Raw genomic sequence first — 17,358 nt, forward strand, 5'->3', positions numbered from 1 at the left:
GACATTAGAGACCAGGATAACTGGATAGCTTCCACAATGACAGGCAGCGCTGAATCCACATACAGTATAAACTTTAATGCCATGTCAGCACTGAGACAACATGGAGGTGTGTCAGAATACAGAGACATAACGTAACTTCACATAAATCCTTACAGCGAAAGCACTGCTGTGGTAACACATACTCACAAAACACAACATTTACTGTCATATTATGAGTAAGGTTACAAACACGGCACAGGAATGAAAAGTAATGCCCGTAGCTGCATGCTGTCTATAAACGGTATTGCATGCAGCGCGGCAACATTAGCAGAATACAGACGCAAGTCTCAGCTGATTGGTCAGGAGAGAAATGAGGGGGGGAGCACACAACATGACATCTGTACTGAAGTAGTATAAATAGGACACTATGCCAAATCCTCTTGTGGCCAAAGAGGCAACTCATTCTAAAACGTGCCACTCACGTTGGTTTGAAAGTAAGATTTTTAAACATTTCAGACCTTGGATTTATGATGATGGTATATTTTCAAATTTTATCAAAGTTTTGTCTGTTGTGATTCTGGCATTTAGAAGTTTTCCATGTTCTAGAGCCCCTAACTGAAGAGAGTATTCCTAACATGCAGCAGCACAATCCCAGCATGGACATCTCCAGCACAACGTAAGCTTTTGCGGTGGTGATTGTTTCTGTTGGCTACATTATTACTGTACGGTACTAATGCGCCCACAGAGCTACCGGAGTGTAATCCCACTGTTTTATCTCCTGTCAGCATCCTACCAGTGCTGGGCCTCGGGTCAATGGCCCAGTCAGCTGGACTTGTGGAGCTTGCTGTCAGGCTGTGCTTGAACCAACGGAAACAACTGTGTCCTCACGTTTGGGTTCCCATCTTGAAACCCCAGCGCCCGTGCCTGCGCCCTCAGGTTTCAGATCAGCCACGCAATGACCTCCTGAGTTTGCTGGATCTCTTAGATGATGAGGTTTTGGCACCAGTCAAGAACAGACGTGTGGTTTTCGCCGACTCAAGAGGGTTGTCACTAATAGATGTGCGAGAGTTTTCTGATGAAGAGGAGCAGTCTGACCTCGACCTGCTGCCGTCGCTGCAGGGTTTGGGAAGCATGACGGAGGATGGCTACAGCTGCACCGTCAGCACCTGCTGCCCAGGAACCCGGCTTAAACTGGGCTTCATGCAGCCTTCCGCAGATTTCCAGGCCTTCCGCGCCAAACTGGCCAAGAGCATGGTCATTCTGGAGACCTGCAGCGTTAGTGAGCAGTCCCTCCGAGGTACTGTCCGGGTAAGGAATGTCAGTTTCCAGAAGGATGTGCATGTGCGCATCACTTTTGACTCCTGGCAGAGCTACAAGGAGGTCCCCTGTACATACCTGCAGAAACGCTTCGGAGGACCACAGACAGACATCTTTGAGTTCCACATTGCCATTCCTAAAGTTCTAGATGCCAAAAGGAAGATAGAATTCTGTTTGAGTTATTTACCTGGAGGGCAGAGCAAAGCTTTCTGGGACAATAATAATGGAAAGAATTACAGCATTAGTGTGTGTGTGAGCTCACATCTCTGTTGTGGGAGGAATCTAAATGAAAGGGCATGAATTACTCAACCTGGAAAGACATCTGCTGCATTATACATAGTACATCAATCTTCATTTTCTTTATTACTTCTGCATTAATCTCACTTTGAATTGGTCCTGATATTTTCTTAAATATTTAGATATTTCAGTAACTGTTTTGTATTAAAACTGTTTGTAACTGTTTTGTTTGTCTATGTCACATTTAGCATCTCATGGTTGACCTTGTTTTTCCAGTCTACACTTTCATGCGCGTGAGGGAGGGGGATCCCTTTCACCTTGGGCATTCATGGGATTCCCAAATAGGTCAGAGATTACTGGTGAGGGGCAAACAGAAGCACGAGAGAAGCTATTCTTAGCCTTGTCTATGGAGCCAAGGTTCACTGTTGAGGATTGGCTGCAGAGAACTCTGATAAAATCTTCCCTCAGTATTTGAAACCCCAACTGTCGCCCTCCTTTCACTGTCACATTGCACCTTATTTTTTTTCACAATTCGTCATCTTTTATGTCACAAACGATGACAACAAAATCCCTTTATAACTCAACATTTGGCTATTAGGAAGGATTCATTTACTCAGCAGGGATGGTGAAAACTAAAGTTAAAGCTGCAGCATAGCACTAATGTCTCCTTATTTATCTCCTTAGAAGCAAAAAAAATGAATTTGTTAAAACCTTAGTGACTTTTAAACTCAGGACTTAAAAAAGGGGCATGCTTTGAGCATTTACTCTTACAAGAAAATCATTTGTTGGAAGACTAATAGAGCAACATGAGACAAACAGGAATTGAATACAATTTATGTGAAAAATGTACATGAAAGAGATTTCGGAAATGCAAAAAAGACTCCAGAGATGAGATGACTCTCATCAAACCAGCAACAGAGGTTATCTCTTCTGTTTAGTTTGGCAGTCATGGGTGGATGTTTACTGTGTGTTTGGCAGAGTCCTGTGATACACACTGTAAAAACAGTCACAATTCTACTCCAGGCAGAAGGGAAGTTGGAAAACAGCATGCACACACATCTAGAGGTGGGCTGTTTCCACTGTGCTGTGACCTACACACGATGAACCCTGCTGTTTTGTCTTTCCGGACTGTAGGCTCTCATGCTCCCCGTTCTGTCTTACCACAGCATCTCCCTCAGCGTCCTACACTAATGTTGCACACTTTGCAGCTGGGGTCTTTCTTAGCGTTGGCAGTTGTCAGACTCATGAGCTGGTGGTGTCCACTGATCAGCTCTACGCCGCCCTGATCCAAAGGAACCGGATCTGTAAAAAGCACTTCGAGGATGACTTCGCTGGCATGGCAGTACAGAGGCTCTTCCCCCGGCCTCTGGGGGGCGGTGTACGTCAGGAAGGGATTACTGGCCAAGTCCAGCATAGGGAGACGAGTGCGACAGAAGGTATCTCCCTCAGAGCCAACAGGGGCTAATACCAGCACCACATAGTGGTAGGCCGTGTACATACAGTAGAAGTCTGCGAAGTACAGCGAAATTTTTGGATTCAGGAGGTGCCCAGCTGGGATCTGGAAACGCAAAGGGCCATATGGGGAGTCTTTGGGGGGGAGGCCTGTGTCAAACTCTGTGTTGCAGCTAAAGAAAACTCCATGCAGCTTCCCATTGATAGGAGAACCATGACTCCCACTGCTGTCTTTCAGGGCTGGACGCATCACACCTCCACATTCCTTCCTAATAAAAAACAGAGAGTTACACTCTATTGCTAAAGGTGTAAACAATGATGAGACAAGAAATGCAGCGCTGACCTGACATTGTCAAAATAGCTTGGGTGCTGGTTGCGGTAAAAGACGGAGAATTTCAGCAGCCTCCCGGCGGAGCCTTTGGCCTTGTCAAGAAGCTGCTGCAGGTGCTCCATCGCATAGTCTGCAAAGTTGTTAGGTTATAATCATTTCAAGTCTGCACAGCTTTCAAATGCTAATGGATATATGCAGTGCTGAAACGGGGTTGTTACACTGTCATTTCTGTTCAGCCCCTCTTGTATTTGCTTCACTTAAACCTCTCATACTTGGCTGCATACATTATCAGTGTCACTTTAGCTGTCAGGGCTCGACTTGTCTTACCTCCAGTGCAGAACTCCACCACCTGGCTCCACTCCGACACCAGGTAGTCACCATCGGGCTGTCGGACAGCGGTTTGCACAGCGACACAGTACTCTGTGCGCGGGCTGAGGAACCAGTGTCCCCTCACCGCCATGGGCAGGGGCACGGCCTTGGCCACCAGCTTTGTTGGCACATCCTGGAGGACGATGCAAGAGAGAAGATGCACTGCTATAACAAGTTGCTGTGCCTTTGAATTTACATTTCAAAGCAAATTCAACTGTGAAATCATCCACTTCCCTCCATTTAGTTTGCCTTATTAGCATGATATTCCACATTGAGCCCAAGCTGCTGTAACTCAGATACATCTAATCAAATCAGCGGCTTTGTTTTGGCCAAGGTTTCTAAGCAGCACAGCTAATTACTGTGAGCTCGGAGGTCCATATATCCATGGTAACATCGCTGATGCAAGTTTGTTTTTGCCACTTTAGATATCAGAGAGAAGGAGAGAGAGCATATCATCCATTTGGGAGCAGCTCGTTCGGTATCAGCCCTGCTGTGACTTCACAAAAGCACATTTTCAGCTGTGCAATACCATCTGTAATGAGAAGCCATAATTACAGTCAGTAGTTTGCATCTGAACTGAAGAGAAATCAAATGGCAACTTCGGCAACTGGAGCTAAATTTATGCTAAAGCCATGTTAGCAACTCTGTGTTGGGCACAACAGTGCCTTGAGATAAAAACCACATCAGCATGCTAGCATTTTCATTTTGCTAATGTGCTAACGTGGAGATGTTTGCCACCATGGCTTAACGTGTTGAAATGGCCCTGATAATGGCGCTCAATCAGAAGGTTCAGAGGAAAAGTCAATTAATCACAAAGTCAGCAAATTTAACCTCAGAGGATAATGCACATTGATCTGAGATATGAGAATTTTTTGTTTGGAGCCAATCTGCTGTCAATCAAAATAAACAGCTAAATATGTGAATTTGCATTAAAATATCTGTTGTTAGAGTTTGAGTGCAGCGACATATCCAGGAAGTGCAGGAAAACAGGAGTGGTTCCAGAGGAATGCAGAAGAGAAGAAAATAATGCACCATGTCTTTCCTTTTGCATTTTGAAAACTTTGGTTAAATTGTGGCTTTACTGATCTCAATACTTTAAAAGCAATTCTGTGCTGTGGCTGAATTTGTCAGTTTGTGTCCACTTCATGAAGAAACAATGTACAAGTGAGTCACTGGCCTGAAGCTGTTGACTGCACTCATTTTCGTTTTCGCCTGTACTGGAAGTGACTGAAAGCAACCAGCGCTTTCTATGGAGCAGTTAGTCCCTTCCGTTACCAAAGATGCTTCCCTGCCTCATTTAAGTTGGCCTTTATTATTTCAAAGGGAAATATACTGCTGAGGGAACTTCAGTCATGCAGTGGGAGGCGATTTTTTTCAGCAGCATAAATTGACTGGTGCGAATCTGGAACATGAACAAAGACAACCTATTGGGGAGCACATTCATCTCAGGAATCAGAAAGGAAAAGGTGTATGACCGGAGGTTGTGCATCCGCTTTAAATGGCCACACTGACCCTGTGTTTAAAGCGGTTGGGGTCCCTGCTCTCTTTACGGCTCAGATCGATGAAGAAGTGTGTGGCTCTGGCGGTGTCCTCAGGGGTCATATCCCACATGATGCGGAAGGAGTCGCAGGTCACCTCGCAAATCTGAATATTGCACGGGGTGGAGAGTGGAGCATCCATTTCTGTCATCTGCAATTAACACCAGCGATAAGAGAGGAGAGTTAGATGAGAATGTAATCTGGGGCTGTAATACCAGTGCTGCAGAATGCAAACATCTGGTAAAAGGGATTAGATCCAATCACAGAGCGCTCCAAAGTGAGCACTGTACAGCAGATGAGTGAGACCACAACAGAAAACGTCAGAATCCAATTAACCTTTCATTTACAAATCAGTGTCCCAGCTTTTTATTTACCATCCTGCTCTTTTTGTCCCCCTCCCACCCCCTTTCCTTGCCTTTAACTGACATTTCTCATCATTACGCAACTCGATGTGCTCCCAGCTGAGTTACTGGCCTCTGCTATCGCCGTGCATTTCGTAATCCACCTACAATAGTCTCCCAGCAACGACACGTCTGCAACCTCCCTCAGTCATCTCCTACAATTTTCAAGGAAAGGGGTGACATACAAATGCGCCGCTGCACCCATCAGCAACAATTTAAACCAAAGGTAAATTCTGAAACACTCCTACTTCCTGTCTCAAGTGCACACTTTTTTCAAACAGCCAAGCAAGTGTGCTCCCTGCAACACAAGGGAAATCTGCACACAGAATTTATTTCATCTGGGCTGAAAGAGAGGAGATTTAAGTGTGTGTCAGTTGCAGATTATGCATGATCATATTTCCTTGGTTGCCCATCAGTGATTTGATCCAGGCTGCTGCAGACAGCCTAGAGTGCCAGCCCTGGGGGCAATCTGTTGGTCAGCCTGCGTTTGTCTTTGATTAGCTGTCACCTTCCCCTTTTCTGAACTGAGAGTAAGTTTCCACCGCGAGTGCACAACATAGTCATCTTCTTTTCCCTGAGACTCAGTGCACATTCATTCCTCCCTCCACAGTTTCTGCTGATTGATTTAGCAAAGCCCTTTCCCCTGTGTTTCCTCTGCATTCAAGTATCTGAACACCAAAGCAGCACACAGATTTTTTTTTTTAAAGTCTCTCTCATATTGAGCTAAGTATGCAAAGTCACAGGTGCACCTAAAACAAGCTTCTATCATTTTAGCACAGAGAGCGTAACATACACATTTTGCTGGACTACAGATGTCGGGTGTAGAGTCATTGTCTTGGCTGCCGAGTGTGCGAAGGTGATCTCCAGTCAGTGTGATGGACAGGCTGCGGCAGCTTATTAAAGCCTGTGAACTGTGAAATTTGTGCGGTAGCTCGTTCACATGGGGGCCAGGGGAAAGAGAAATTGCATCACGCACGTGTGTTTCCTCGAGTCGGTATTCCAGCTACTGTTCTCCTTTTGCAAAATGGTGTCTTTTAGAGATAGAAACTGGGGCAAGGGGAGATTCTCACAGGGCAACTCATCAAAACCCCATCTCACTGTGTGTGTCCCACTTTCAGATCGAGTGCACGTGCACACAGTTCAGACACAGGTTTCTATATCACTCACACAATCCAACAGCACGAAGTCATAAATCTGTCTGTTCAAAGAAACGTAAACGTTATTTATACATCAGTTTATTAGCACCCAGCTACCTTTCTTACACAAACTGAAATACACAAATACACAAATGCTGTGAAACAGCATCATAAAAGAAGCTGCTGCATTCATGCATATGGATGAGGGCTCAGAAAGCAGCTATGATTCTAAGTCTGATTTGTTTTTACACGAATAGTTGGTTGCAAAAAGGGTGATGAAAAGGCATAATTTTCTCAGCACATTTTTTAAACCGACGATGAAATAGGCTGACACATTATGAAAGGGTCAGAAATACTGTGTGATATTCCATAAACAGGATATTGCGTGACTAATACAGTTAAACTGAGCGTTAACACTTCAGAAAATGAGCAGAAAATCTCATTACACGAAGCAGTCGGTGCTGCAATATAAAAGATCCTCACAGTCGCATGTAAGGCAATGTTATGATAGAACGAATGTCATCATCACACATATGAGGGCATCATGCAAATAAAACTTGTGCACTTAACACCCCAGCTCCTGCTTTTATCTGATTTTATATATATCATCTGAGGAAAGCATTAATGAAATATTCCATGACAGCATATATCGATATCTGATGTCCCCAACTACAGAGCGCACTACAATGGATTCATGTGCTGAACACTTATAAGCATTGAGAAAAACACAAAACAAAATAATTTCTTACTTGAATAGACTGAAATTTGTGATGGGAGAAGATTAAAGCCAGGCTGGATATCTTCTTTTTCCGCTTTTCCACTTGACTCCACTGCTGCAGTCGATGATAGATCCCACAGGAAAACTGATTAGGAGGTGAAACAAACACACAGCCTCCTTTATCTCTTCCTCTCTCTCTCTCTCTCTCTCTCGCTCTCTCTCTCTCGCTCTCTCTCTCTCTCTCTCTCTCTCTCTCTCTCCGTCTTTCTCCAGCACACCCTCTGTGGCACACAAACCTTCCAACCCCTGCGCCCCAATCATTTGTGCTCTGCACTCAGCATGATGTGTACTTGACTCCTATGCAGCGCTCACAGGATAACCTCAAACCTGAAAGATGAAAAAAAAAATAAAAATAAACAAGTAAATAAAATAAATAAAATAGAAGTGTGAGCGTGGGGAAGCACTTAGTCAATCTTGTCAGCATTGTGCTTTTGCCAGCCGGTCGTACACATCACATCACCCGGCAGTAAATCTGCCTCAAGGCCCAAAATCCACAAACACTCTAACATAGACTGAACATTTCACAGCCTGCATAAATGTCACCTCACAGATATGGAGACTGTATGGGCAGTGGGGGTGTGAGGAAAACGAATGAACCTTTTCATACTCATTCCACTAGACACTGAGTATTCAAAAGAGATTACGCTGTTAGTGGTGTCCCAGTAATTTACATAGAGCACCATCAAGACTTCAAAAATATACATGTGCCAACTGTTATGCCATATGGACTTACTCCACAGGGCATTTCCCCCGGCCCATATGGAGATGAGCCACTATGTAAATCCAGAGTAAGCAGATTTCCACTGGCATTCATTTTTAAAGAGATGTTTTTGTCGCAGTTCAATTTCAGGAGACGTGTTCATCTAAGGTTTCAGCAGAGATTAAGAGGGACCCTCCCCACATTAATGCTGATAATCTGCTGCCAAAACGATGGGCAGCAAAACAACTAACAAAGGGACAAAGTAACAGTGAGAGTGCAGTCCTTTGTCAAATACACTTTATTGGTATTTTCAAAAGTGACAGAGATATCTTGTCAAAATTCCACAGACAGTATGTGGCATTGAAAAGCTTCATTTATTTCTAGCCAGCCGTATAAGTGATACCCTCAGAGTGTAATTAAACTGTAATCATCCATCATTAGTCATGCCATGACAGTTTGCCTCTCTCCAAATATCCCTCTCAGCCCCAGCAGAGGGAACAGAGATTTTCCTCTATTTACGAAGGCATTTATTATGTTAAGCAATACATTTCAGTGATGTGTACCCACACTGGGATATTTTTCTGTGAAAAAAAAAAGTGGATTCATTCATCATAGTCCAAGATTTACATATTATGTGACCTACCCCAAGGTCCGTGCATTTTCTGCAGAGCCAGACAGGTTGGACTGTGTGGCTGGCTTTGAAATGGCCCACAGCAGGATGGTACCAGAGCACCTCATTCGAATCTGTGGTCACATTTCACAGCCACCTCAAGCTGATCTTTATCATTTTCTTGGCTTAATCTCTTGTGGCTGCTTCTTTAGTCACTGGTATGCACTGACAAACCTTTTCCTCTCTCTTTTGCAAAATTTACACTTGTCACACCGTGGTGAGGTTGTCTCGTCTTGGTTTTATTTTGTCTTGTCATTTCCTGTTTTATTTTGAAATTCCCAACTCTCCTCTAGTTTCAGAGCACTTGCCCCTCCTCGTGTATCCTGTGCGTCTCCCTGATTACCATTGTCTCCACCTGTTCCCCATTTCCCCCACATCTTAAATAGTCTGGCTTCCCCTTGTCTTGTGCCAGTGTGTTGTCGATTCATGTCCCACACCAGCGCTACGTCCATGCCACAGTCCTCGATTCAGTGAATTTTTGTTTGTAATTTCCATACCTTAGTTTAGCTCTTTTTCCATAGCCTTTTGTGTATCCTCTGTACAAGTGACTTTTTGTTTGTAGATTCTTTTTGGATAGAGGAATGTTCATAGCTTTTGTGTTTTCCTTGATAAGAGTGATTTTGAGTTCTAGTAACGTTTTATAAAATTACCTTTGTTTCCCCGCTTAGTAGCGTGAGTGAGTTTTCTTTTGTTTTATTAGTCAGGGTTTTTCCTCCCTACGGAGTGTTTTTGTTTTCACCTTTTGGTTCCTCTAGTGTAGAGTTATCAACCTCCTTTGGGAGCAATTTTTTTTTTTTTTTGTTCTCTAGCTGATTTACAACCTAGTGACATCCCCGTAAAGTTAATGTTTCGCAGCCCTGTTGGTTTATCACTCAGTTCTGAGATCATTGCTGTCACGAATAAAAGTCCGTGTCTTGCAAAACCTCTGCAGTCCCAGCAGTCATGTGACATGTGAACGAGAGACTCAAACACTCTCTGTCCTTATTTTTTCAAATATGTTTTAATAAGTAGCAGTAGGAAAATGTGTGAAATGTGTCAAAGCCTGTTGCCAACATCTGTAATTTCTCTGTCAGCCTGACAGTAAGAACTGTGAACACAGCACATTTCTTGAAAAGGAAGTTTTGAAAGTTACTTATAGTTTTTGCGCGTAAAAAAAAAAAAAACTGCATTTCATTAATTTTGGTTTAAACTTGGCTGAATCAGAATAGCACTGTGTATTTTCTTGAGCGATGTCTCTGAATCTGATTTCACAGGACATCACAAAGACACGCTCCCCTCTGATGCTGAGGTGATGTTACAGTTGGAAACATTAGAAACCAAAATGTTCACTCTTTAAGACTGTTTAATACATCAAAAAAGAGTTTAGAAATGTAAAAAGGAAAAGGGTTTTGCCAAATGCAAACACAAACAGCTGGTTGAATAATTTTTTGACTGTAAGATCTCAATAAAACGTTAACAGAGATTCCTCCTTTGACAAAAACATTTATTGGAGTGTATTTTGTGGTCAGAGGTTGTAATTCATGACCTTTGACCTACGGTTGTGCCCAAATTGACTCAATTGGCCAAAACTGTAGGTCATCAATAAAATTCAGGACCTTTCAGTACCCAATTGTCTCTCACAAGCACAAAGCATTATGGTATTTATGTAAAAACATTTGAGCTCTTTGATGCAGAAATATAAGATCAAAGGAAAAGGTCCAGTTCATATTTCTTTCTTTAAAATTTTTATTCAAATTTAGCACACAGAGAAGGGGGCGTGTGTGTGTAGAGCGGGGGGGGGGGCAGAATAGGGAGAGAATGGGACCAGGAGGAGGGAATACTCAACACTGGGAGCAGCAGGAGTTGCAGGAACATTGGGTAGCGATGATTCACCACTTGCAGGATGAAGACGTATGTGATTTTATTTTTTTTTATTTTTTTTTGGAAGGGATAATGGAGTAACCCAAGCTGGGAAGAAACCAGAGCACCTGGAGAAAACTCACAAAGAAAGGAAGAATATGTACATTCCACACAGACGTCTCCCTCGTAGTAGGACGAAATAATACACTTCGATTGTGCGCAGCCATACTTTGTTTTGTCAATCTTTGGATAGCAATGAAAATCACAGTGCTTTTTAATGCTACACAGAGATTGATAATGACTCGTTACATCAGGACGTCACAGGAAAGCCCCACCACCAAGAAACTCATCAGATGTTCTCTGGCTCAGTCATGAAAGTTTTGTCGTGGGGCCTCATTTTCTTTTCTGGCTGTCTCTGAGGTACCTTGGTGATAGGTGGGAGGGGGAGCTTGCGTATTTCATGTTTAGGATTGGAAGGGGTAGTTGTGTTGGTTTGAGAAGCCTTCTCAGGTTTAAGATAATTTAATCTTATGCGAACGGGAGCCTTGGTACGCACAGATGTGCCTTCAGACCTTCGCTTTGGTTTAGTGGGGATGTGTGGCAGAGGGCTGAACCTTGATTTACCTATAACATCTGGCTGTATCCTGGAGACTGTTGGAGGTAGGGCTAGTTTTTCTGCAGGCCCAATCAGAGCCTTGCTGGCTGCGGTGGTTGGTGCAGATCCAGTGTTTAATGTGTTGCAGATTGGTGGGAGGCAGATCTCAGTAATTTGGTTTTTGCCAAGTTTTTCCTTACTGCTCATCTCCTTTTGGGGCACACTGGAGCTGCTCTTAGGTTGGGTGTCCACAGAGTCAGCTTCAGCTTTCTGCAAGGCCTCGGACATTTCATAGTTTTTCCTTTTTTCCCTAAGATACAGCTTTTTTGTGGTGTTTACTTGGTCAATCAGTTTGTTATTCTGGTCTTTGTATTCTTCAGCAATTTCTTTAAACATGTTTTCTGTGGCTTTTAATGCCTGGTTTTCTTTACATTTCTCTCGGAGTTTCCGCTTGAGCTGTGAGACCTCTTCTGACTGGACTGGAGTTTCTACTTTGCACACCTGTTTCCTCAGCTCCTCACACTCCTTCTCTTTTTCCGCTATGATCTGATCCTTGCGTCTCAATTGCCTGGCCCTCTCACTTAGCTGTGTATTTTTTGAAGCTAACTTTTCTAAATACACAGGATTTTGGTAGCATTCAATGGCTTTTTGGTCAACATAAAATTTTAAAACCATATGCTCAGCCATTAAATCTCTTTTTTCCCGGGTTAACGTATCTATTGTTTTCTCCAAGCCGTGGCGTTGTCTCTCAATGGCAGCCATGGCTCTGTTCTTATCAGCAATCTCTTTATGATACATTTGTGCTTTGAGCTCTTTTTGTTTATGAATATGTATTTGATTTTGAAGTTTATCATTCTCTTTCCCAAGGAAGGAATTCCTTTCCTTAAGCTTTTCAACTTCTGTTCTCAATGTCTTAATTTCATTGTTGCTCAGATGTTTCCTTTCTGACTCCCTTTGTTTTTGGTTCGACAGCTGTTTGTAAAAGATGTCTCTCTGCTGTGTCACCAAATGGAAATCTTTCTCCCTCTGGGAAAAACGTCTTTTGTATTTAGTGAGCATGTTAATGGATTGAGTTTTAGCTTCCATTTCCGCTCTTAAATCCTTAATGAGTTTGTTTAAATTCATGTTTTCATTCCTTTCGTTGCGGAGTTCAATTTTCGCTTGTCGGTAAGTCAACTTGCAGCTCTCCATGAGATTTCTTGCTGCTTCTATCTCCCTCTGAAATAAATCAACAAGGCTCCTCATTTCTTCGTCCTTCTCCAGGGGAGCCATTAAGGATTTTGTTATTGGACTGAAATCGTAATCTTGTGCCATTTCATCGGTTTTCTCCATCTCAATCTCTTCAAATAAAGGCTCCATTGTTTCAAACAGTTTTGATGTCTGTCGAGTTTCGCACCAGGTAGTTAGCTGGAAATGTGTCCGCGTACTGACTGAGTTCTACACACGCCTATATAAAGACGAAATGATGACACGACTGTGACATCACACTGCCTTTGATCCGCCTTTTATGATGTCACGTGTGACATCATCATGTATGCCTTGGATCTGCGGTCTCGTGGTTTATCACAGTGAACTGCCTTGGCCTGTTGTAGCTACATGCTAATAACTAGAAAACTCCATGGAAATCTTGAGTGCCACGGCGGCCGACGAACTCAAAGACGAACTCAGACGGTCTGCGAAATATGGCCGCACAAATGAGGAGTTCAGGTGTTGCTACGCAAATCTAGAAATTCTACTCCAGCGGAAAATATTGAATTGTGTTAATTAGCTGAGACAAATGTTTGGAAATATTGAACATTAATGACATGTTTATTCTGTTTCATTTCGGGAACCTAAAAGTTTAGGAACACAACCTTAATTTTCACAATTTCAATTAAAAAATAAACATGGGAAGCCCAAAACTGACTCACATCTTAAACACCCCACCCGTACACCCGCCGTCAGCTCTGTGTCCCGATTCTCCGTTCTCCCCTAAATCCCGCATACCTGTGCCTGGACGTCTGAACCCGGGGAGGACGTGTCCTCTCCGATATTGGAGACAGGCGCATTTTTTTTCCCCACACAAAAGTTATACCACGGAGGAAACAAAAATGTTTTCTATACATGGATGGAAACCAATTGAAGGAAGTTTAGAAGGAAGTTTCAGATAGAAAATTCTCTGACCCAGCTTGTAGCTTTTGAATGCTTGTTCTTGAAGCCTACAATTAAATCTGCAGCTTGGGCCACCAGTCAGACACAGTAAACTTTATAATAACATAGAATTATTTCCATTAATGATTTAAAAAAATGTGTGACATCTAAATTCAAAGTCTTGGTTTTAAGTGCATGAAATGTAGTAATTATGACAGAGTTGATCTTGTGTATGTCAGTTTCATGCCTTCATAACATTTCGAAACGGGAAACTTCATTATGTAACGACTTCTTTTTAACTGTTTCATGTGTGCCATATATGAATGGGTTTATTAAGTCATGACATAGGCCAGATATAAAAACACGAAGTGAGATCTGCGCCTCCTCCTGCGCAGCTTTGTCCTTTGTGAACTCAGAGGCTGACGACACGGCGGAAGTGTCATGGCGGCGCACACTCAGCACAGTCAGGTCCGGCTATAGCGAAACACAACTTGTAATGTCTCTCCCCCTGCGACTTTGGACTTGATATCTACTCAGGGCAGCAGAGGAATCGAAACGTAAGTGTCCTTAGAAGCACGGAGTGTCTGCCTTGGTCTGTGGCAGCGTTAAAGTCCAGTATTTCTTCTGTGTGTGCTGTGATTTGGCCACGTGTTGCTGAATTTTTTGCTGTGTTGTTATCACAAATCTAAGGCTGTGGTGGAAAAGATGCTGTTTAAAGAGGACAGTTGGCACTTACTCACTTAAAATGACTCCCAGCTGTCTATCTCTGAACTTCAAGCGACGCTGTGATGCATGGCTTTGTTTTTCCCTTCAATGGGACACTGATTTTCTACATGTTCACCTTTTTATGTGACATACAACAAATTATACTGAGATACTTAAAATCTGCGAAGAAAGCAGCAATTCTTAAGGACACTATACTTATAACTGTCAAAGAAAAACAGTGCAGTTAAGTTTAATCTGTTACAGCTGAGGACTTATTGCACATGTTGTCACTTCAACAGTCACAGAAACCTAAGAACCACTTTGTCATGGTCATGTCAATACCTTATTATTTTTCAATGCAAACAAACCAAGTATATAGACAATTTATACTATAACCAGATACTCGACCACGTTTGTGAATAAGGAGCCTATGAGAAATGATCTTGAGTAACTAGTACATTGATTGACTTGCTTACTGAAAGAAATTAACTAGCATCTATCTCTACAACTGATTTAACCTTTTACTAGCACAGCCATTTTTGAGCAAGGACGATCAAATATTTGCAGTGATTCAAATTTGTTGCTTCTCTTTGCCACAACCAATAGTAAACTGATTGTCTTTGGATTTTGTGCTGTAGATCACAAAAAACAGACATTTCAATATGACACTGTTCCTCAAATGAACATCAAACTGACCTTTTCATTTCTCTTTTTGTGGCATTTTGAACACACAAGAACAAAAAACTAAATCAATACTGAAAGTCATTGTTTAGTTGGAGCTCTATTAGTTCAATATGATACTCACGACAATAAACATAAAAACTACAATGTTTCCAGATTAAAATGGCCGATTCAGGCTCAAATGATCCAAGTGGCCAGCGTGTGCCAGTTGCTGGAGGGAACAGTATGGGACTGCTGGGCCGCCGACCGTCAGCCGGCATCTCAACGGGTCGCCTCCCTTCAATGCGATCAAGAGACCTAACCCTTGGAGGAGTGAAAAAGGTACTTTACTTCGCTAGACATTGTGTTCAGTTAATAATAAATACATACGGTAAATTATGTATTAATCATTTGCTGATATATTTCAATTTTCTGAAAGTTGAGACCAGCTTTTGTTTATGTTTTCTGTTTTGTTTCTTTTTTTCTCTTTAGAAAACGTTTACACCCAACATTATTGGCAGAAAAGCCAAAGAGGAGTAAGTTCATAATTGCTGTTAGAGGAAAATAAATGTCCTAGAGTAAATGTATAGAACCATATTTCTAACTGTTTAACTGTAATTTACTCTCATGACAGAACAAAAGTTGAAGATGTACAAAGGAAAGAGAGAAAGGATAATGAACGAGGTCGTGGTCCGAGAGAACGAGGCAGGGGCCGAGGTCGTGGAGAAGTCATCCAATCCCACTCTATTTTTGAGCAGGGGCCAGCTGAGATGATGATGAAAAAGAGAGGTAAATTTAATCTGGATAACAAATCTCTTACAGCTTACAAGTTTGTTTTGGGTTTAGTTTTTTTTTTTTTTTTTTTTATTAATACAATTTAGTGAGTTTGACTCTTAAACACAGGTAGCTATGAAAGTGAGAGAGATGCTCCAAGCATAGGGCCTTCACCCATCATCAATATTAAAAAGGAGAAGAGGGAGACTGAGGAAGAGACCAAAGAGATCCTTCGCAGTCTGGAGCGAGACAACGTGAGTCCTGGTTGTTTGTCGCCTTTAATAAGTCTTTCTTTCTCATGTCTTCCCCATGAATTTAACTTCCTCTTCCTATTGGCTTCGCTCAGTTTATAGACGATCCCTTCCTGAAGAGTGAACAGAGGAGCTGCCCTGTCCAGCTTCCCCTCGCTGTATCAGGCTGGGGATTCAAGGAAGAATTTAGTGAATCTTCAGTAAAAATCGAGAAGGTTGAGGATGATTGTGAAGTTATGGAGCCTGTGGTCAAAGGTAATGGCAGTTTTGGGGGGCAGGTTTGACAGCTTCACTTTGATATTTCAAATAGCTTGTGAAAGCAGGAAAATAATTCAGATCGTGCTTGCATACATAGCTGCTCTCTCAAAATACATATTATCCTCTCTTCAGTCAAACAGGAGCCAGAGGAAATGGAAATAAAGAAGACAGAGGCAACTTTCAAGCCTCCTCCACTACCTGAACCTGATATTCTTCCAGACTTGCTGCAAAGATGGAGTCTGAGCAAGGATGAGGAACTTTTATTTGTGCAGCTGCCTGACTCATTGCCTGGACAGCCTCCCACCACGGAGCACAAGCCAATGAAGACAGAGGTGCAATCAGAGGATGGACAGTCTGTTCTTCTGAAAACAGAGTCTCAGGTAAATACAGTCGTCATCTGTGTGTTAAATACATGATACTATTGAGGTAATATGAGGCATTTTGATCTTAAACAGGAAGAAGAAACTGAAGACAACAGTTGCAATCTGAAAGATCTGCGGGAAGGTCTTATAGGAAAGATGTTGGTGAGGAAGTCTGGCCGGGTACAACTCATACTGGGAGACGTGACTCTTAATGTATCTCTGGGAACATCATGTGCTTTTCTTCAGGTATGATTGTAGGATATTCATTAAAGTGACTCTCTCTACATCAGTTATCTTTTCTATATATTTTCAGTTTCAACACATTTTTCTTTCCGTTTCACTGTTATTTATTTAATATAGAATAAATATTTACTCTCAGAACTATGACATGCTTTTTCTCTGCTTCCCCACCCCTGCTGTCACAGGAGCTTGTCTCTATAGGTACAGAAGGAAGGACAGGTGATTTGACTGTGTTAGGAAAAATGAAACACAAAATGGTTTGTTCCCCCGACTTTGAGGCTCTCCTGGAGGGCAGTGCTTGATGCTGATCAGCCTCCTTAAGCTTGATGGATGCACTTGTGATATATGGTGATGACAAAATTCTCACTGTTACTATGGACTGCCCCCTTAGAGCTTGACATCTAATACATGCCTATCCTTTGAGTTTACAGAATGTGGCTATAATTGCATATCGAAATACAATATCTGTAAATAAGGAACATAACTGAGGTCTTATTTGCTTCTTGAGGAACAGCAGTGTTAATTTATGGTTGAAAGAATGAATGGCGTGCCAAATATCAATTTAATTTTCAATTCACAATCTGAAATTACTTGAGATTGTACATGGATGTAAATGTGTGAATAAAGAAGTTTTTG

General features: G+C 42.3%; 3 protein-coding genes across 3 annotated transcripts; 2 read left to right on the top strand and 1 right to left on the bottom strand.

Annotated features, from left to right (window-relative positions):
• Positions 1-433: 433 nt before the first annotated feature.
• On the top strand, positions 434-1,748 carry ppp1r3c2b (protein phosphatase 1 regulatory subunit 3C2, duplicate b). Its single transcript, XM_029511380.1, has 3 exons — positions 434-473; positions 586-655; positions 765-1,748. The coding sequence occupies exons 2-3, from the start codon at positions 615-617 to the stop codon at positions 1,594-1,596; spliced, it is 873 nt and encodes a 290-aa protein (XP_029367240.1). The 5' UTR covers positions 434-473; positions 586-614; the 3' UTR covers positions 1,597-1,748.
• Positions 1,749-2,707: 959 nt separating this feature from the next.
• phyhip (phytanoyl-CoA 2-hydroxylase interacting protein) lies at positions 2,708-5,374 on the bottom strand. Its single transcript, XM_029511277.1, has 4 exons — positions 5,198-5,374; positions 3,644-3,818; positions 3,329-3,446; positions 2,708-3,254 (listed from the first exon to the last, which is right to left on the bottom strand). Exons 1-4 carry the CDS (start codon positions 5,372-5,374, stop codon positions 2,708-2,710), a joined length of 1,017 nt encoding a protein of 338 aa, XP_029367137.1.
• Positions 5,375-13,918: 8,544 nt separating this feature from the next.
• polr3d (polymerase (RNA) III (DNA directed) polypeptide D) lies at positions 13,919-17,343 on the top strand. Its single transcript, XM_029511242.1, has 9 exons — positions 13,919-14,029; positions 15,015-15,179; positions 15,330-15,373; positions 15,472-15,626; positions 15,741-15,865; positions 15,958-16,117; positions 16,253-16,500; positions 16,576-16,728; positions 16,908-17,343. The coding sequence occupies exons 2-9, from the start codon at positions 15,021-15,023 to the stop codon at positions 17,022-17,024; spliced, it is 1,161 nt and encodes a 386-aa protein (XP_029367102.1). The 5' UTR covers positions 13,919-14,029; positions 15,015-15,020; the 3' UTR covers positions 17,025-17,343.
• The last annotated feature ends 15 nt before the right edge of the window (positions 17,344-17,358 follow it).

This window comes from Echeneis naucrates, chromosome 9 (genome assembly GCF_900963305.1).
Source record: "Echeneis naucrates chromosome 9, fEcheNa1.1, whole genome shotgun sequence".
NCBI lineage: Eukaryota > Metazoa > Chordata > Actinopteri > Carangiformes > Echeneidae > Echeneis > Echeneis naucrates.

What these genes read in the sequence shown, in the direction of transcription:
- polr3d (XM_029511242.1), top strand. Translation starts at nt 15,021, where the DNA reads ATGGCCGATTCAGGCTCAAATGATCCAAGTGGCCAGCGTGTGCCAGTT. An exon ending in CCCTTGGAGGAGTGAAAAAG is followed by an intron (nt 15,180 to 15,329) that starts GTACTTTACTTC and finishes TTTTCTCTTTAG; the next exon opens with AAAACGTTTACACCCAACAT. An exon ending in GATGATGATGAAAAAGAGAG is followed by an intron (nt 15,627 to 15,740) that starts GTAAATTTAATC and finishes TCTTAAACACAG; the next exon opens with GTAGCTATGAAAGTGAGAGA.
- ppp1r3c2b (XM_029511380.1), top strand. Translation starts at nt 615, where the DNA reads ATGCAGCAGCACAATCCCAGCATGGACATCTCCAGCACAAC. An exon ending in ATGGACATCTCCAGCACAAC is followed by an intron (nt 656 to 764) that starts GTAAGCTTTTGC and finishes ATCTCCTGTCAG; the next exon opens with CATCCTACCAGTGCTGGGCC.
- phyhip (XM_029511277.1), bottom strand. Translation starts at nt 5,374, where the DNA reads ATGACAGAAATGGATGCTCCACTCTCCACCCCGTGCAATATTCAGATT. An exon ending in CCAACCGCTTTAAACACAGG is followed by an intron (nt 3,819 to 5,197) that starts GTCAGTGTGGCC and finishes ATCGTCCTCCAG; the next exon opens with GATGTGCCAACAAAGCTGGT. An exon ending in AGCTATTTTGACAATGTCAG is followed by an intron (nt 3,255 to 3,328) that starts GTCAGCGCTGCA and finishes GTTTTTTATTAG; the next exon opens with GAAGGAATGTGGAGGTGTGA.